At 48.8% G+C, this 20,985-nt stretch overlaps 1 protein-coding gene across 5 annotated transcripts in view; it reads left to right on the top strand.

Moving 5' to 3' along the window:
* Positions 1–20,985, top strand: part of LOC139386125 (homeobox protein cut-like 1) — a 125,788-nt gene that overhangs the window by 44,020 nt on the left and 60,783 nt on the right. For all 5 annotated transcript variants that reach the window (XM_071131559.1, XM_071131556.1, XM_071131555.1 and 2 more), the window contains exons 3-5: positions 811–858; positions 14,649–14,727; positions 16,720–16,857. In XM_071131559.1, coding sequence (XP_070987660.1) covers positions 811–858; positions 14,649–14,727; positions 16,720–16,857 — 265 coding nt within the window. The remainder of the gene's footprint in view (positions 1–810; positions 859–14,648; positions 14,728–16,719; positions 16,858–20,985) is intronic.

A 20,985-nucleotide genomic window follows, 5' to 3' on the forward strand; every position in this document is an offset into this window, starting at 1 on the left:
TAGTGTGCTGTGGTGTAGTGTGCTGTGGTGTAGTGTACTGTGGTGTAGTGTGCTGTGGTGTAGTGTGCTGTAATGTACTGTGGTGTAGTGTGCTGTGGTGTAGTGTACTGTGGTGTAGTGTACTGTGGTGTAGTGTGCTGTGGTGTAGTGTGCTGTGGTGTAGTGTGCTGTGGTGTAGTGTGCTGTGGTGTAGTGTGCTGTAATGTACTGTGGTGTAGTGTGCTGTGGTGTAGTGTGCTGTGGTGTAGTGTAGTGTACTGTGGTGTAGTGTGCTGTGGTGTAGTGTGCTGTAATGTACTGTGGTGTAGTGTGCTGTGGTGTAGTGTACTGTGGTGTAGTGTCCTGTGGTGTAGTGTCCTGTGGTGTAGTGTGCTGTAATGTACTGTGGTGTAGTGTGCTGTGGTGTAGTGTGCTGTACTGTGGTGTAGTGTGCTGTGGTGTAGTGTGCTGTAGTGTAATGTACTGTAGTGTAATGCATGCTCCACTGCATCTCTACAGGGCTTTAGTCTAGCTAACTGACAGTGTGTGGATTTGCATGTTCCCAGAGATACACACTTCACTAGGTATCTAATCAGAAATCACTGACTCATGCTTTAATGCCATGCAATGGGACTGTGGGGGAGAGGTTGCTTTCAATGTGGAAAAATGTGCTATGGACAGGGTTGATGTGGTCAAACAGGCTCATGCCAGGTGTGGGTTAAACTATATGATGTAAAACAACCGTATAGATTTAGTACTGTGTGTTTTATCAGTGTACTCCGTGACTCTGGGATACGATCCATTCTAAACGGTTTCTTCTATGTCTTTCAGGATGTAAGAAAACAGGTGGCTCCCCTGCTCAAGAGTTTCCAGGGAGAGGTAAGACTTTTGTCTCTTCTTGTAATACATAGATGTACTGTGTGAGTAGCATCTTGTATTGCAGTACATACATGTACTGTGTGAGTAGCATCTTGTATTGGGGCGGCAGGGTAGCCTAGTGCTTAGAGCGTTAGCTAGTAGCTAGTAACCGGAAGGTTGCAAGTTCAAACCCCCGAGCTGACAAGGTACAAATCTGTCGTTCTGCCCCTGAACAGGCAGTTAACCCACTGTTCCTAGGCCGTCATTGAAAATAATAACTGACTTGCCTTTTTAAATAAAGGTAAAACAAATAATAAAACATTTTTACTGTGTGAGTAGCATCTTGTATTGCAGTACATAAATGTACTGTGTGAGTAGCATCTTGTATTGCAGTACATACATGTACTGTGTGAGTAGCATCTTGTATTGCAGTACATACATGTACTGTGTGAGTAGCATCTTGTATTGCAGTACATAAATGTACTGTGTGAGTTGCATCTTGTATTGCAGTACATAAATGTACTGTGTGAGTAGCATCTTGTATTGCAGTACATACATGTATTGTGTGAGTAACCTCTTGTATTGCAGTACATAAATGTACTGTGTGAGTAGCATATTGTATTGCAGTACATAAATGTACTGTGTGAGTAGCATCTTGTATTGCAGTACATAAATGTACTGTGTGAGTAGCATCTTGTATTGCAGTACATAAATGTACTGTGTGAGTAGCATCTTGTATTGCAGTACATACATGTATTGTGTGAGTAACCTCTTGTATTGCAGTACATAAATGTACTGTGTGAGTAGCATCTTGTATTGCAGTACATAAATGTACTGTGTGAGTAGCATCTTGTATTGCAGTACATAAATGTACTGTGTGAGTAGCATCTTGTATTGCAGTACATAAATGTACTGTGTGAGTAACCTCTTGTATTGCAGTACATAAATGTACTGTGTGAGTAGCATCTTGTATTGCAGTACATAAATGTACTGTGTGAGTAACCTCTTGTATTGCAGTACATAAATGTACTGTGTGAGTAACCTCTTGTATTGCAGTACATAAATGTACTGTGTGAGTAGCATCTTGTATTGCAGTACATACACTACCGGTCAAAAGTTTTCGAACACCTACTCATTCAAGGGTTTTTCTTTATTTGTACTATATTCTACATTGTAGAATAATAGTGAAGACATCAACACTATGAAATAACACATGTGGAATTATGTAGTAACATAAAAAGTATTTGACAAATCAAAATATATTTTATATTTGAGGTTCTTCAAAATAGCCATCCTTTGCCTTGATGACAGCTTTGCACACTCTTGGCATTCTCTCAACCAGCTTTACCTGGAATGCTTTTCCAACAGTCTTGAAGGAGTATCCACATATGCTGAGCACTTGTTGGCTGCTTTTCCTTCACTCTGCGGTTCAACTCATCCCAAACCATCTCAATTTGGTTGAAGTCGGGGGATTGTGGAGGCCAGTTCATCTGATGCAGAACTCCATCACTCTCCTGCTTGGTCAAATAGCCCATACACACCCTGGAGGTATGTTGGGTCATTGTCCTGTTGAAAAACAAATTATAGTCCCACTTTGCCCAAACCAGATGGGATGGAGTATTGCTGCAGAATGCTGTGGTAGCCATGCTGGTTAAGTGTGCCTTGAATTCTAAATAAATCGCAGACTGTGTCACTAGCAAAGCACCATCACACCACCTCCTCCATGCTTCACGGTGGGAACTACACATGCAGAGATCATCCATCCAACATTACCGTGTCTCTCAAAGACACGGCGGTTCGAACCAAAAATCCGAAAATTGGACACAATCAGACCAAAGGACAGATTTCCACCGATCTAATGTCCATTGCTCGTGTTTCAATTCGACCATGTAGGCTTGATTTACGCAGTCTCTGTACAGATGTCTGTTAAACTCTGTGAAGCATTTATTTGGGCTGCAATTTCTGAGGCTGGTAACTCTAATGGACTTATCCTCTGCAGCAGAGGTAACTCTGGGTCATCCTTTCCTGTGGCGGTCCTCATGAAAGCCAGTTTCATCATAGTGCTTGATGGTTTTTGCAACTGAACTTGAAGAAACTTTCAAAGTTCTCGAAATGTTCTGTATTGACTGACCTTCGTGTCTTAAAGTAATGATGGACTGTTGTTTCTCTTTGCTTATTTGAGCTGTTCTTGCCATAATATGGCCTTGGGTATTAACCAAATAGGGCTATCTTCTGTATAACCCCCCTAACTTGTCACAACGCAACTGATTCGGTCATCACATCCGGCCGTGATTGACCCAACGTCGTCCGGGGTAGGCCGTCATTGTAAATAACAATTTTTTAGTTAAATAAAAGTTAAATAAAACAATAAAAAAACATATTAAGATGGAAAGAAATTCCACAAATGAACTTTTAACAAGGCACACCTGTTAATTAAAATGCATTCCAGGTGACTACCTCATGAAGCTGGTTGAGAGAATGCCAAGAGTGTGTGAAGCTGTCATCAAGGTAAAGTGTGGCTACTTTGAAGAATCTTAAATATATACAAATATATTTTGATTTGTTTAACACTTTTTTGGTTACTACATGATTCCATGTGTTATTTCATAGTTTTGATGTCTTCACTATTATTCTGCAATGTAGAAAATAGTCAAAATAAATAAAAACTCTTGAGTAAGTGAGGCGGCGACTCCAGGATGCTGGCCTTCTATGCGGAGTTGCAAAGAAAAATCCATATCTCAGACTGGCCAATAAAAATAAAAGATTAAGATGGGCAAAAGAACACAGACACTGGACAGAGGAACTCTGCCTAGAAGGCCAGTATCCCGGAGTCGCCTCTTCACTGTTGATGTTGAGACGGGTGTTTTGCGGGTACTATTTAATGAAGCTGCCAGTTGAGGACTTGTGAGGCGTCTGTTTCTCAAACTAGACACTCGAATGTACTTGTCCTCTTGCTCAGTTGTGCACCGGAGCCTCCCACTCCTCTTTCTATTCTGGTTAGAGCCAGTCTGCGCTGTTCTGTGAAGGGAGTAGTACAGAGCGTTGTACAAGATCTTCAGTTTCTTGGCAATTTCTCGCATGGAATAGCCTTAATTTCTCAGAACAAGAATAAGACTAACGAGTTTCGGAAGAAAGATCTTTGTTTCTGGCCATTTTGAGCCTGTAATAGAACCCACAAATGCTGTTGCTCCAGATACTCAACTAGGCCAGTTTTATTGCTTCTTTAACCAGAACAACAGTTTTCAGCTGTGCTAACTAGAGGTCGACCTATTAATCGGAATGGAATTATTTAACTAGACAAGTCAGTTAAGAACACATTCTTATTTTCAATGACGGCCTAGGAACAGTGGGTTAACTGCCTTGTTCTGGGGAAGAACGACAGATTTTTACCTTGTCAGCTCGTGGATTCAATCTTGCAGCCTTACAGTTAACTAGTCCAACGCTCTAACCACCTGCCTCTCATTGCACTCCACGAGGAGCCTGCCTGTTACGCGAATGCAGTAGAAGCCAAGGTATGTTGCTAGCTAGCATTACACTTATCTTATAAAAAACAATCAATCAATCATAATCACTAGTTAACTACACATGGTTGATGATATTACTAGTTTAGCTAGCGTGTCCTGCGTTGCATATAATCGATGCGGTGCGCATTTGCGAAAAAGGACTGTCGTTGCTCCAACGTGTACCTAACCATAAACATCAATGCCTTTCTTAAAATCAATGCACAAGTATAGATTTTTAATCCTGCATATTTAGTTAATATTGCCTGCTAACATTAATTTATTTTAACTAGTGATATTGTGTCACTGTTCTTGCAACAGAGTCAGGGTATATGCATCAGTTTGGGCCGCCTGGCTCGTTGCGAACTGTGTGAAGACTATTTCTTCCTAACAAAGGCAGTCAACTTTGCCAAACGGGATGATTTAACAAAAGCGCATTTGCGAAAATAGCACAATCGTTGCACGAATGTACCTAACCATAAACATCAATGACTTTCTTAAAATCAAAACACAGAAGTATATATTTTTAAACCTGCGTATTTAGCTAAAATAAATCCAGGTTAGCAGGCAATATTAACCAGGTGGAATTGTGTCACTTCTCTTGCGTTCATTGCACGCAGAGTCAGGGAATATGCAACAGTTTGGGCTGCCTGGCTCGTTGCAAACTAATTTGCCAGAATTTTACGTAATTATGACATACATTGAAGGTTGTGCAATGTAACAGGAATATTTAGATTTAGGGATGTCACCCGTTAGATAAAATATGGAACGGTTCTGTATTTCACTGAAATAATAAACGTTTTGTTTTCGAGATGATAGTTTCCGGATTCTACCATATTCATGACCTAAGGCTCGTATTTCTGTGTGTTATTATGTTATAATTAAGTCTATGATTTGATATTTGATAGAGCAGTCTGACTTAGCGATGGTAGGCACCAGCAGGCTCGTAAGCATTCATTCAAACAGCACTTTTGTGCGTTTTGCCAGCAGCTCTTCGCTGTGCTTCAAGCATTGTGCTGTTTATGACTTCAAGCCTATCAACTCCCGAGATTAGGCTGGTGTAAACGATGTGAAATGGCCAGCTAGTTAGCGGGGTGTGCGCTAATAGCGTTTCAAACGTCACTCGCTCTGAGACTTGGAGTAGTTGCTCTGCATGGGTAACGCTGCTTCGAGGGTGGCTGTTGTCGATGTGTTCCTGGTTCGAGCCCAGGTAGGAGCGAGGAGAGGGACGGAAGCTATACTGTTACACTGGCAATACTATAGTGCCTATAAGAACATCCAATAGTCAAAGGTATATGAAATACAAATTGTATAGAGAGAAATAGTCCTATAATTCCTATAATAACTACAACCTAAAACTTCTTACCCGGGAATATTGAAGACTCATGTTAAAAGGAACCACCAGCTTTCATATGTTCTCATGTTCTGAGCAAGGAACTGAAACGTTAGCTTTCTTACATGGCACATATTGCACTTTTACTTTCTTCTCCAACACTTTGTTTTTGCATTATTTAAACCATATTGAACATGTTTCATTATTTATTTGAGGCTAAATTGATTTTATTGATGTATTATATTAAGTTAAAATATGTGTCATTCAGTATTGTTGTAATTGTCATTATTACAAATATATATATTTTTAAATCGGCCGATTAATCGGTATCGCCTTTTTTGGGTCCTCCAATAATCGGTATCGGCGTTGAAAAATCATAATCGGTCGACCTCTAGTGCAAAAGGATCAATTATGATCAATTAGCCCTTTAAAATGATATACTTGGATTAGCTAACACAACGTGCCATTGGAACACAGGAGTGATGGTTGCTGATATTGGGCCTCTGTACACCTATGTAGATTCTCTCTCTCTCTCTCTCTCTGTCTCTCTCTCTCTCTCTGCCACTCTGTCTCTCTCTGTTTCTCACTCTCCCTCTCTGTCTGTCTCTCTCTCTGTTTCTCACTCTCTCTCTCTCTCTCTCTCTCTGCCACTCTCTCTCTTTCTCACTCTCTCTCTCTATTTCTCACTCTCTCTCTCTGCCACTCTCTCGCTCTCTCTCTCTGCCACTCTCTCTCTCTGCCACTCTCTCTCTCTCTCCCTCTGTCTGTCTCTCTCCCTCTCTGTGTCTCTCCCTCTCTGTGTCTCTCCCTCTCTGTGTCTCTCCCTCTCTGTGTCTCTCCCTCTCTGTGTCTCTCCCTCTCTGTGTCTCTCCCTCTCTGTGTCTCTCCCTCTCTGTGTCTCTCCCTCTCTGTGTCTCTCCCTCTCTGTCTCTCCCTCTCTGTGTCTCTCCCTCTCTGTGTCTCTCCCTCTGTGTCTCTCCCTCTCTGTGTCTCTCCCTCTCTGTGTCTCTCCCTCTCTGTGTCTCTCCCTCTCTGTGTCTCTCCCTGTCTCTCTCTCTCCCTGTCTCTCTCTCTCCCTCTCTGTGTCTCTGTCTCTCTGTGTCTCTCCCTCTCTGTGTCTCTCTCTCTCTCTGTGTCTCTCCCTGTCTCTCTCTCTCCCTGTCTTTCTCTCTCTCTCTCTCTCTCTCTCTCTCTCTGTGCCCCTGGCCATGTTTAAATTGCTTCCTGTGAAAAGAGACACGACAAAAACCCTGGCATCAGCCAATCACAGCCCACTAATCTTAATTCCTGTCATTCTGCATGGCTGCACGTTTCTCGGGTGATGTTGCTTTTCATCTGAGGTTTTTAATAAATCACTCATTTTGTTTCCAGTGTGAACTCTGTAGTTGATGGGTTAATCAATACTGAAGCAATACTTCCCATATCAAGGCGTTTTCTCTTTCTGTGTTAGTTTTGTTTTCTAAGACTTTGCTTGGTTATTCCCCTTGGAGTCAATTGTGCCTAGTTTCAGCATAACGCTTATTTGTCCTCTCATATTTGGGTGTCCAAAGGGCGTGTGTGGAAGTTGCTTTTGTAAACCTGGGTGTTATGGGGGATGGAGTGAGTGGACATTCTAGTTTTACCCAATGATTTCACCTTCATGAGCCCGACACACATACACACCGAAACACACACACACCGACCGACACACACACACCGACACACACACACACCGACACACACACACACACACACACACACACACACACACACACAGATACCGTGACAAGGCTGCCTTGCTGCAGGGCAGAGAATATTCCAGTGTAACATTGGGTTGTGGTTATTATTTTAACGTGCTGTTATTTCAGGGCCTTCACAGTCTGGTGGTGAGTATTGACGTGGTGCAGCGGTATGGGTGTTATTCAACTTGTCAGCTATTTTCCTCTGTACTTACCGAGCGCTCGCACACACGTTTGACCACCCGCCTTGGCGACTTGTATTCTGATTGCTAGGCCTAATCATTGTGCCCTTCCCCTGTCAAATGAACCTGCTACATAGACATGTGTAATGGTATTAATATGGTGTTGTAATTCCTCATGTTTCAACCCTGTGATGGGTGTTTTGGACTTGGTGTGGTCAACCCTGTTATCCAGTGGTCTATAGACCTGGTCAACCCTGTTATCCAGTGGTCTATAGACCTGGTCAACCCTGTTATCCAGTGGTCTATAGACCTGGTCAACCCTGTTATCCAGTGATCTATTTTAGACCTGTTGTTGTCAATCCTGTTATCCAGTGGTCTGTAGACCTGTTGTTGTCAATCCTGTTGTCCAGTGGTCTGTAGACCTGTTGTTGTCAATCCTGTTGTCCAGTGGTCTGTAGCCGTGTTGTTGATTAACCTTCCTTGTCTGTGGCGTTGGATTCCTACATCACTGTGTGTGGTCAACCCTGTATTCTAGTACTGTGACCAAGACAGGGGATTTGTGCAATATTGTATGTTTGGTAACTGAAACCAAACCTGATACTTCCCTCTGTCTTGATTTGTCATTGAAAAGTGGATTTCTCTGGGTCATGATGAGAATCAAACAGACATTATCCTAACCCTCTGACTTCATTATCCTAACCCTCAGACTCCGCTTCAGACCCTTTGCTATGAGACTAGAAATTGAGCTCAGGTTAATTCTGTTTCCATTGATCATCCTTGAGATGTTGACTGGGAGTCCACCTGTGGTAAATTCAATTGATTGGGAATGGTTTGGAATGGTACACACCTGTCTATATAAGATCCCACAGTTGACAGTGCATGTCAGAGCAAAAACCAAGCCATGACGTCGAAGGAATTGTCCGTAGAGCTCAGACCGGATTGTGTTGAGGCACAGATCTGGGGAAGGGTACCAAAAAATGGAAAGGTACCAAAAAATACCAAAAATGGAAGAAGTTTGGAACCACCAAGACTCTTCCTAGAGCTGGCCGCCCGGCCAAATGGCCTTGGTCAGGGAGGTGAACAAGAACCCGATGGTTACTGACAGAGCTCCAGAGTTCCTCTGTGGAGATGGGAGAACCTTCCAGAAGGACAACCATCTCTGCAGCACTCCACCAGTCAGTCCTTAGTGGCTAGACGGTATAGTGGCTAGACGGAAGCCACTCCTCAGTAAAAGCCACATGACAGTCCGCTTGGAGTTTACCAAATGTCTCCTAAAGACTCTCAGACCTGATGAAATGAGATTCTCTGGTCTGATGAAACCAAGATAGACTGAATTCTTTGGCCAGAATGCCAAGTGTCCTGTCTGGAGGAAACCTGGTACCATCCCTACGGTGAAGCATGGTGGTGGCAGCATCATGCTGTGGTGTTGTTTTTCAGAGGCAGGGAGACTACTCAGGATCGAGGGAAAGATGAGCAGGGCAAAGTACAGAGAGGTTGTTGATCTCAGGACCTCAGACTGGAGTGAAGGTTCACCTTCCAACAGGACAACGACCCTAAGCACAAAGCCAAGACAATGCAGGAGTGGCTTCGGGAACAAGTTTCTGAATGTCCTTAAGTAGCCCAGCCAGAGCCCGGACTTGAACCAGATCGAACATCTATGGTGAGACCTGAAAATAGCTGTGCAGCGACACTCCCCATCCAACCTGACAGAGCTTGAGAGGATCTGCAGAGAAGAATGGGAGAAACTCCCCAAATACAGGTGTGCCAAGCTTGTAATGTCATACCCAAAATAATTGTGGCTGTAATTGCTGGCAAAGGTGCTTCAACAAAGTACTGAGTAAAGGTTCTGAATACTTATGTAAATGTGACATTTCTGTTTGTTTACTTGTACATTCGAAAAGGTATTCGGACACCTTGACTTTTGACGTTGGAGCTCACAGACTGGTGTGGTCCACCAGAGGAGCACACAGACTTGTGTGGTCCACCAGAGGAGCACACAGACTGGTGTGGTCCACCAGAGATACACAGACTGGTGTGGTCCACCAGAGATACTCAGACTGGTGTGGTCCACCAGAGATACACAGACTGGTGTGGTCCACCAGAGATACACAGACTGGTGTGGTCCACCAGAGATACACAGACTGGTGTGGTCCACCAGAGATACACAGACTGGTGTGGTCCACCAGAGATACACAGACTGGTGTGGTCCACCAGAGGAGCACACAGACTGGTGTGGTCCACCAGAGGAGCACACAGACTGGTGTGGTCCACCAGAGGAGCACACAGACTGGTGTGGTCCACCAGAGTTACACACAGACTGGTGTGGTCCACCAGAGTTACACACAGACTGGTGTGGTCCACCAGAGATACACAGACTGGTGTGGTCCACCAGAGATACACAGACTGGTGTGGTCCACCAGAGGAGCACACAGACTGGTGAGGAGCACACAGACTGGTGTGGTCCACCAGAGATACACAGACTGGTGTGGTCCACCAGAGATACACACAGACTGGTGTGGTCCACCAGAGATACACAGACTGGTGTGGTCCACCAGAGATACACAGACTGGTGTGGTCCACCAGAGATACTCAGACTGGTGTGGTCCACCAGAGATACACAGACTGGTGTGGTCCACCAGAGATACTCAGACTGGTGTGGTCCACCAGAGATACTCAGACTGGTGTGGTCCACCAGAGATACACACAGACTGGTGTGGTCCACCAGAGATACACACAGACTGGTGTGGTCCACCAGAGATACTCAGACTGGTGTGGTCCACCAGAGATACTCAGACTGGTGTGGTCCACCAGAGATACACATACTGGTGTGGTCCACCAGAGATACACAGACTGGTGTGGTCCACCAGAGATACACAGACTGGTGTGGTCCACCAGAGATACACAGACTGGTGTGGTCCACCAGAGATACACAGACTGGTGTGGTCCACCAGAGATACACAGACTGGTGTGGTCCACCAGAGATACACAGACTGGTGTGGTCCACCAGAGATACACAGACTGGTGTGGTCCACCAGAGATACACAGACTGGTGTGGTCCACCAGAGATACACAGACTGGTGTGGTCCACCAGAGATACACAGACTGGTGTGGTCCACCAGAGATACACAGACTGGTGTGGTCCACCAGAGATACACAGACTGGTGTGGTCCACCAGAGATACACAGACGGGTGTGGTCCACCAGAGATACTCAGACTGGTGTGGTCCACCAGAGGAGCACACAGACTGGTGTGGTCCACCAGAGGAGCACACAGACTGGTGTGGTCCACCAGAGTTACACACAGACTGGTGTGGTCCACCAGAGATACACAGACTGGTGTGGTCCACCAGAGATACACAGACTGGTGTGGTCCACCAGAGGAGCACACAGACTGGTGAGGAGCACACAGACTGGTGTGGTCCACCAGAGATACACAGACTGGTGTGGTCCACCAGAGATACACACAGACTGGTGTGGTCCACCAGAGATACACACAGACTGGTGTGGTCCACCAGAGATACACAGACTGGTGTGGTCCACCAGAGGAGCACACAGACTGGTGTGGTCCACCAGAGATACACAGACTGGTGTGGTCCACCAGAGATACACAGACTGGTGTGGTCCACCAGAGATACACAGACTGGTGTGGTCCACCAGAGATACACAGACTGGTGTGGTCCACCAGAGATACACAGACTGGTGTGGTCCACCAGAGATACATAGACTGGTGTGGTCCACCAGAGATACACAGACTGGTGTGGTCCACCAGAGATACACAGACGGGTGTGGTCCACCAGAGATACTCAGACTGGTGTGGTCCACCAGAGGAGCACACAGACTGGTGTGGTCCACCAGAGGAGCACACAGACTGGTGTGGTCCACCAGAGTTACACACAGACTGGTGTGGTCCACCAGAGATACACAGACTGGTGTGGTCCACCAGAGATACACAGACTGGTGTGGTCCACCAGAGGAGCACACAGACTGGTGAGGAGCACACAGACTGGTGTGGTCCACCAGAGATACACAGACTGGTGTGGTCCACCAGAGATACACACAGACTGGTGTGGTCCACCAGAGATACACAGACTGGTGTGGTCCACCAGAGATACACAGACTGGTGTGGTCCACCAGAGGAGCACACAGACTGGTGTGGTCCACCAGAGATACACAGACTGGTGTGGTCCACCAGAGATACACAGACTGGTGTGGTCCACCAGAGTTACACACAGACTGGTGTGGTCCACCAGAGATACTCAGACTGGTGTGGTCCACCAGAGATACTCAGACTGGTGTGGTCCACCAGAGGAGCACACAGACTGGTGTGGTCCACCAGAGATACTCAGACTTGTGTGGTCCACCAGAGTTACACACAGACTGGTGTGGTCCACCAGAGTTACACACAGACTGGTGTGGTCCACCAGAGTTACACACAGACTGGTGTGGTCCACCAGAGTTACACACAGACTGGTGTGGTCCACCAGAGGAGCACACAGACTGGTGTGGGTCACCAGAGTTACACACAGACTGGTGTGGTCCACCAGAGGAGCACACAGACTGGTGTGGTCCACCAGAGATACACAGACTGGTGTGGTCCACCAGAGATACACAGACTGGTGTGGTCCACCAGAGATACTCAGACTGGTGTGGTCCACCAGAGATATACACAGACTGGTGTGGTCCACCAGAGTTACACACAGACTGGTGTGGGTCACCAGAGTTACACACAGACTGGTGTGGGTCGCCAGAGTTACACACAGACTGGTGTGGGTCGCCAGAGTTACACACAGACTGGTGTGGGTCACCAGAGGCTCACACAGACTGGTGTGGGTCACCAGAGGCTCACACAGACTGGTGTGGGTCACCAGAGGCTCACACAGACTGGTGTGGGTCACCAGAGGCTCACGCAGACTGGTGTGGGTCACCAGAGGCTCACGCAGACTGGTGTGGGTCACCAGAGGCTCACGCAGACTGGTGTGGGTCACCAGAGGCTCACGCAGACTGGTGTGGGTCACCAGAGGCTCACACAGACTGGTGTGGGTCACCAGAGGCTCACACAGACTGGTGTGGGTCACCAGAGGCTCACACAGACTGGTGTGGGTCACCAGAGGCTCACACAGACTGGTGTGGGTCACCAGAGGCTCACACAGACTAGTGTGGGTCACCAGGAGGCTACCTGCCTCCTCTAACCGCTAGGCTACCTGCCTCTAACCACTAGGCTACCTGCCTCTAACCACTAGGCTACCTGCCTCTAACCACTAGGCTACCTGCCTCTAACCACTAGGCTACCTGCCTCCTCTAACCACTAGGCTACCTGCCTCTAACCACTAGGCTACCTGCCTCTAACCACTAGGCTACCTGCCTCCTCTAACCACGAGGCAACCTGCTGCCCCAAATTATAGACATGCACACATGGAACACACCAAAACGAAGCAGTGCTATTAGCTGTCAGTTTGTCCAACTGTGTGTTTTGATTAAATTGTTCCTCTTTTCTCCTCTCATCGTCTCTTCTCTCTCCTCTCATCGTCTCCTCTCATCTTCTAATCCTATCCTCTTTTCTCCTCTCATCGTCTCTTCTCTCTCCTCTCATCGTCTCCTCTCATCTTCTAATCCTATCCTCTTTTCTCCTCTCATCGTCTCTTCTCTCTCCTCTCATCGTCTCCTCTCATCTTCTAATCCTATCCTCTTTTCTCCTCTCATCGTCTCTTCTCTCTCCTCTCATCGTCTCCTCTCATCTTCTAATCCTATCCTCTTTTCTCCTCTCATCGTCTCTTCTCTCTCCTCTCATCGTCTCCTCTCATCTTCTAATCCTATCCTCTTTTCTCCTCTCATCGTCTCTTCTCTCTCCTCTCATCGTCTCCTCTCATCTTCTAATCCTATCCTCTTTTCTCCTCTCATCGTCTCTTCTCTCTCCTCTCATCGTCTCCTCTCATCTTCTAATCCTATCCTCTTTTCTCCTCTCATCGTCTCTTCTCTCTCCTCTCATCGTCTCCTCTCATCTTCTAATCCTATCCTCTTTTCTCCTCTCATCGTCTCTTCTCTCTCCTCTCATCGTCTCCTCTCATCTTCTAATCCTATCCTCTTTTCTCCTCTCATCGTCTCTTCTCTCTCCTCTCATCGTCTCCTCTCATCTTCTAATCCTATCCTCTTTTCTCCTCTCATCGTCTCTTCTCTCTCCTCTCATCGTCTCCTCTCATCTTCTAATCCTATCCTCTTTTCTCCTCTCATCGTCTCTTCTCTCTCCTCTCATCGTCTCCTCTCATCTTCTAATCCTATCCTCTTTTCTCCTCTCATCGTCTCTTCTCTCTCCTCTCATCGTCTCCTCTCATCTTCTAATCCTATCCTCTTTTCTCCTCTCATCGTCTCTTCTCTCTCCTCTCATCGTCTCCTCTCATCTTCTAATCCTATCCTCTTTTCTCCTCTCATCGTCTCTTCTCTCTCCTCTCATCGTCTCCTCTCATCTTCTAATCCTATCCTCTTTTCTCCTCTCATCGTCTCTTCTCTCTCCTCTCATCGTCTCCTCTCATCTTCTAATCCTATCCTCTTTTCTCCTCTCATCGTCTCTTCTCTCTCCTCTCATCGTCTCCTCTCATCTTCTAATCCTATCCTCTTTTCTCCTCTCATCGTCTCTTCTCTCTCCTCTCATCGTCTCCTCTCATCTTCTAATCCTATCCTCTTTTCTCCTCTCATCGTCTCTTCTCTATCCTCTCATCGTCTCCTCTCATCTTCTAATCCTATCCTCTTTTCTCCTCTCATCGTCTCTTCTCTCTCCTCTCATCGTCTCCTCTCATCTTCTAATCCTATCCTCTTTTCTCCTCTCATCGTCTCTTCTCTCTCCTCTCATCGTCTCCTCTCATCTTCTAATCCTATCCTCTTTTCTCCTCTCATCGTCTCTTCTCTCTCCTCTCATCGTCTCCTCTCATCTTCTAATCCTATCCTCTTTTCTCCTCTCATCGTCTCTTCTCTCTCCTCTCATCGTCTCCTCTCATCTTCTAATCCTATCCTCTTTTCTCCTCTCATCGTCTCTTCTCTCTCCTCTCATCGTCTCCTCTCATCTTCTCATCCTATCCTCCTTTCAGATCGATGCCTTGAGCAAAAGAAGTAAAGAAGCAGAAGGTTCCTTCTTGAACGTCTACAAGAGATTGATAGATGTTCCAGGTAAGAGATTGAGATAGATGTTCCAGGTAAGAGAGGAGATAGATGTTCCAGGTAAGAGATTGATAGATGTTCCAGGTAAGAGATGGAGATAGATGTTCCAGGTAAGAGAGGAGATAGATGTTCCAGGTAAGAGAGGAGATAGACGTCCCAGGTAAGAGATGGAGATAGATGTTCCAGGTAAGAGATGGAGATAGATGTTCCAGGTAAGAGAGGAGATAGATGTTCCAGGTAAGAGATGGAGATAGATGTTCCAGGTAAGAGATGGAGATAGATGTTCCAGGTAAGAGATGGAGATAGACGTCCCAGGTAAGAGAGGAGATAGATGTTCCAGGTAAGAGATGGAGATGGTTGTGCGTAGTATCAGGCCTTCATCCACTCAGCTCGGTGACATGCTGTTCAGACTGCTCCCTCATCCATAGAAACAGGCTCATCAGCACCAACAGGGGAAGACAAAGCTGTAGAACTATAGTTCATCCTGGGGGAAGACGGGTCATTCCCAGCACCATTTATTTCTCTGCTATATGTCTATGCTTTAGGCCTGTTGTACGTGTAGTTCACTGTGATGAATATGTCTGTCCCAACCCTGGCTGTGCTGTTCTTAACTTGACACGCGATAATGAGGTCATTTCATACATGCTAATTCAAAGTTATTATTATTATTATTATTATTTTTTAAACTAGGCAAGTCAGTTAAGAACACATTTTTATTTATTTATTTACAATGACGGTCTGTACCGGCTAAACCCAGATGATGCCGGGCCAAATGTGCGCTGCCCTATGGGACTCCCAGTCACGCCCGGTTGTGATACAGCCTGGATAGCTTGTTGGAGTGGGTGTTGTGTGTTGAGGCCTGGACATTAACAGAACCCTAGATACACACACACACTACATTACACACACTACGTTACACACACTACATTACACACACTACATTACACACACTACATTACACACACTACGTTACACATACACACACACACACACACACTACGTTACACATACACACACACACACACACACTACGTTACACACACACACACACACTACGTTACGTTACACACACTATGTTACACACACACACACACACTGCTCATTTTGCGGGGATGATGATGTGCATCACTCTCCCGTCACTTCCTACTTTACGCCTGTCAATCACCGGTGAGAATCAGACTGACTGACAAGCCCCACTTTATCAGAGCAACAGACAACACTGATCCGCAACTCAACTCCGACTTAAACTAGCGGCACATAGGGAATCACCCGTGTCATTTGTCGTACGAAATGGTTTCTCTCTCTCTCTCTCTCTCTCTCTCTCTCTCTCTCTCTCTCTCTCTCTCTCTCTCTCTCTCTCTCTCTCTCTCTCTCTCTCTCTCTCTCTCTCTCTCTCTCTCTCTCTCTCTCTCTCTCTCTCTCTCTCTCTCTCTCTCTCTCGTTGGGTGGAGAGGAGAGGAGAGGAGAGGAGAGGAGAGGGGGGGTTGGGTGAAGAGGAGAGGTGGGGTGAAGAGGAGAGGGGGGTGGGGTGAAGGGGAGAGGTGGGGTGAAGAGGAGAGGGGGGTGGGGTGAAGAGGAGAGGGGGTGGGGTGAAGAGGAGAGGGGGTGGGGTGAAGAGGAGAGGGGGTGGGGTGAAGAGGAGAGGGGGTGGGGTGAAGGGGAGAGGGGGTGGGGGGGTGTCGAGAGGGAGATGGATGGATGTCGGGAGGGAGATGGATGGATGTCGGGAGGGAGATGGAGGGGTGTCGGGAGGGAGATGGATGGATGTCGGGAGGGAGGGGTGTCAGGAGGGAGATGGAGGGGTCTCTCTCTCTCTCTCTCTCTCAGCACTACAGCGGTGTAGAGTAGGGTGGATGACTAGCTAATCCTAACTGCTGTTTCTCAACAGGACCACTCCTCCCCACACTAGCTAGCTCCGTGTGTGTGTAACGTGGTGTGTGTGTAAGGTGGTGTGTGTGTAACGTAGTGTGTGTGTGTAACGTAGTGTGTGTGTTTTCTCAGACCCCGTCCCTGTGCTGGAGTTGGGTCAGCAGTTACAGCTGAAGCTCCAGCGGATGCACGACATCGAGACAGAGAACCTCAAACTCAGAGAGACTCTAGAGGACTACAACAAAGAGTTTGCCGAGGTCAAGAACCAGGGTGAGTCACACTCACTCACTCTCTCACAAACCAATACAACGGAGGGAGTAGGGAGGAAGGAAAGAGGTGTGCCAGACACAGTGGAATATTTAGAAACCCTGGGGGGGGGAGAGGATCGGGGATGGGGTGAAGAGGGGGGGGTGGAGAGGAGGGGGGGGGGGTGAAGAGGGGGGGTGAGGTGGGGTGGAGAAGAGGGGGGGTGAAGAGGAGAGGGGGGGGGGGGTGTAGAGGAGAGGGGGTGGGGGGGTGAAGAGGAGAGGGGGGATGGGGTGAAGAGGGGGGGGTGGAGAGGAGGGGGGGGGGGTGAAGAGGGGGGGTGAGGTGGGGTGGAGAAGAGGGGGGGTGAAGAGGAGAGGGGGGGGGTGTAGAGGAGGGGGGGTGAAGAGGAGAGGGGGGATGGGGTGAAGAGGGGGGTGGGGTGGAGAGGAGAGGTGGGGTGAAGGGGGGGTGGGGTGAAGAGGAGAGGGGGTGGGGTTTAGAGGAGAGGGGGTGGGGTTTAGAGGAGGGGGGGTGGGGTGAAGAGGAGAGGGGTTGGGGGGTGTCGAGAGGGAGATGGAGGGTGTCGAGGGGGAGATGGAGGATGTCGGGAGGGAGATGGATGGATGTCGGGAGGGAGATGGATGGAGGGGTGTCGGGAGGGAGATGGATGGATGTCGGGAGGGAGATGGATGGATGTCGGGAGGGAGATGGATGGATGTCGGGAGGGAGATGGATGGATGTCGGGAGGGAGATGGATGGAGGGGTGTCGGGAGGGAGGGAGGGAGATGGATGGATGGATGTCGGGAGGGAGATGGATGGATGTCGGGAGGGAGATGGATGGATGTCGGGAGGGAGATGGATGGAGGGGTGTCGGGAGGGAGGGAGATGGATGGATGGATGTCGGGAGGGAGATGGATGGATGTCGGGAGGGAGATGGAGGGATGTCGGGAGGGAGATGGATGGATGGATGTCGGGAGGGAGGGGTGTCGGGAGGGAGATGGATGGATGTCGGGAGGGAGATGGATGGATGTCGGGAGGGAGATGGAGGGGTGTCGGGAGGGAGATGGAGGGGTGTCGGGAGGGAGATGGAGGGGTGTCGGGTGGGAGATGGAGGGGTGTCGGGTGGGAGATGGATGGATGTCGGGAGGGAGATGGATGGATGTCGGGAGGGAGATGGAGGGGTGTCGGGAGGGAGATGGAGGGGTGTCGGGAGGGAGATGGAGGGAGATGGATGGGTGTCGGGAGGGAGGGAGGGAGGGAGGGTGAGACAGTTAATTGGAACACCTCGATAGCAGCAGCGTTCTATTCCGCTATTGATTATTCCACTTCCTAATCCTTTATCCTTTCAAACTGAATAGACCCCCCCCCCTCACACACACAGACAGAGAACTCCCCCCCCCCCCTCACACACACACAGAGGCAGAGAACCCCCCCCCCCCCCACACACACACACACACAGACAGAGAACCCCCCCCTCACACACACACACAGACAGAGAACCCCCCCTCACACACACACACACACACAGACAGAGAACCCCCCCTCACACACACACACAGACAGAGCACCCCCCCTCACACACACACACAGATGGAGAACCCCCCGTCCCCTCCTCACACACACAGACAGAGAAACCCTCAGCAGTTGACATTGATCCCAGCAACCAAAATGTTTAAGGTGTTGAACAGTAGCAGGGTAAGAGGGCTCTGAAAGAACTCCCTGCTATTGATTGTGTGTCAGAACAGGGAGAAAGGGGTTTAAATCACTCACTCGTGCACAGTGCTGAGAACTCTCAATCAAATCCAACGATCAGCAGTGCTCTCAATCTTTATCTCACTTCCTTAAAGGAATCCCCCTGTCCTCTCAGACATCCACCTATTACACCACTTTTCCTCTCTGTGGTTTCCCCTCTCTGTGGTTTCCCCTCTCTGTGGTTTCCCCTCTCTGTGGTTTCCCCTCTATGTGGTTTCCTCTCTCTGTGGTTTCCTCTATGTGGTTTCCCCTCTCTGTGGTTTCCCCTCTCTGTGGTTTTTCCTCTCTGTGGTTTTTCCTCTCTGTGGTTTCCCCTCTCTGTGGTTTCCCCTCTCTGTGGTTTCCTCTCTCTGTGGTTTCCTCTCTCTGTGTGCTCATTTCCTGGGATAGTCACCTGTTCATGTGTTCTAAGGGAAGGAATATTTTGGGGATTTCAAATCCCTCGGGTTGATCACCCGATTGGCCTTTTAGTTTCAAGCTAGGGTTAATCCTGTTTGTAATATTCCTTTCATTAAGGGACATCTTAATGTATTCCACCCTCTCTCTGTCTCTCATGGTGTCTTCTCTCCCCCTCCCTCTTTCCTTTCCCACCCCCCCTCTCTCTCTCATGGTGTCTTCTCTCACCCTCCCCCTCCCTCTTTCCTTTCCCACCCACCCCCCCTCTATCTCTCATGGTGTCTTCTCTCACCCCCCCTCTTTCCTTTCCCACCCCCCCCTCTCTCTCATGGTGTCTTCTCTCCCCCTCCCTCTTTCCTTTCCCACCCATCCCCCCTCTCTCTCATGGTGTCTTCTCTCACCCTCCCTCTTTCCTTTCCCACCCTCCCCCCTCTCTCTCATGGTGTCTTCTCTCACCCCCCCCTCTTTCCTTTCCCACCCACCCCCCCTCTCTCTCATGGTGTCTTCTCTCACCCTCCCTCTTTCCTTTCCCACCCACCCCCACTATCTCTCATGGTGTCTTCTCTCCCCCTCCCCCTCCCTCTTTCCTTTCCCACCCACCCCCCTCTCTCTCATGGTGTCTTCTCTCACCCTCCCCCTCCCTCTTTCCTTTCCCACCCACCCCCCTCTATCTCTCATGGTGTCTTCTCTCACCCCCCCCTCTTTCCTTTCCCACCCACCCCCCCTCTCTCTCATGGTGTCTTCTCTCACCCTCCCTCTTTCCTTTCCCACCCTCCCCCCTCTCTCTCATGGTGTCTTCTCTCACCCTCCCTCTTTCCTTTCCCACCCTCCCCTCTCTCTCTCATGGTGTCTTCTCTCACCCTCCCTCTTTCCTTTCCCACCCACCCCCCCTCTCTCTCATGGTGTCTTCTCTCACCCTCCCTCTTTCCTTTCCCACCCCCCCTCTCTCTCTCTCATGGTGTCTTCTCTCACCCTCCCCCCTCCCTCTTTCCTTTCCCACCCTCCCTCCTCTCTCTCATGGTGTCTTCTCTCACCCTCCCTCTTTCCTTTCCCACCCACCCCCCCTCTCTCTCATGGTGTCTTCTCTCCCCCCTCCCTCTTTCCTTTCCCACCCTCCCCCCTCTCTCTCATGGTGTCTTCTCTCACCCTCCCTCTTTCCTTTCCCACCCACCCCCCCCTCTCTCTCATGGTGTCTTCTCTCACCCTCCCTCTTTCCTTTCCCACCCACCCACCCTCTCTCTCATGGTGTCTTCTCTCACCCTCCCTCTTTCCTTTCCCACCCACCCACCCTCTCTCTCATGGTGTCTTCTCTCACCCTCCCTCTTTCCTTTCCCACCCACCCCCCCTCTCTCTCATGGTGTCTTCTCTCACCCTCCCTCTTTCCTTTCCCACCCAACCCCCCCCCTCTCTCATGGTGTCTTCTCTCACCCTCCCTCTTTCCTTTCCCACCCACCCCCCCTCTCTCTCATGATGTCTTCTCTCACCCTCCCTCTTTCCTTTCCCACCCACCCCCCCCTCTCTCTCATGGTGTCTTCTCTCCCCCCTCCCTCTTTCCTTTCCCACCCACCCCCCCTCTCTCTCATGGTGTCTTCTCTCACCCCCTCCCTCTTTCCTTTCCCACCCATCCCCCCTCTCTCTCATGGTGTCTTCTCTCCCCCTCCCTCTTTCCTTTCCCACCCTCCCCCCTCTCTCTCATGGTGTCTTCTCTCACCCCCCCTCTTTCCTTTCCCACCCACCCCCCCCTCTCTCTCATGGTGTCTTCTCTCACCCTCCCTCTTTCCTTTCCCACCCACCCCCACTATCTCTCATGGTGTCTTCTCTCACCCTCCCCTCCCTCTTTCCTTTCCCACCCCCCCCTCTCTCTCATGGTATCTTCTCTCACCCTCCCCCTCCCTCTTTCCTTTCCCACCCACCCCCTCTCTCTCATGGTGTCTTCTCTCACCCTCCCCCTCCCTCTTTCCTTTCCCACCCACCCCCCTCTATCTCTCATGGTGTCTTCTC

This window comes from Oncorhynchus clarkii, chromosome 27 (assembly GCF_045791955.1).
Source record: "Oncorhynchus clarkii lewisi isolate Uvic-CL-2024 chromosome 27, UVic_Ocla_1.0, whole genome shotgun sequence".
Classification (NCBI taxonomy): Eukaryota; Metazoa; Chordata; class Actinopteri; order Salmoniformes; family Salmonidae; genus Oncorhynchus; species Oncorhynchus clarkii.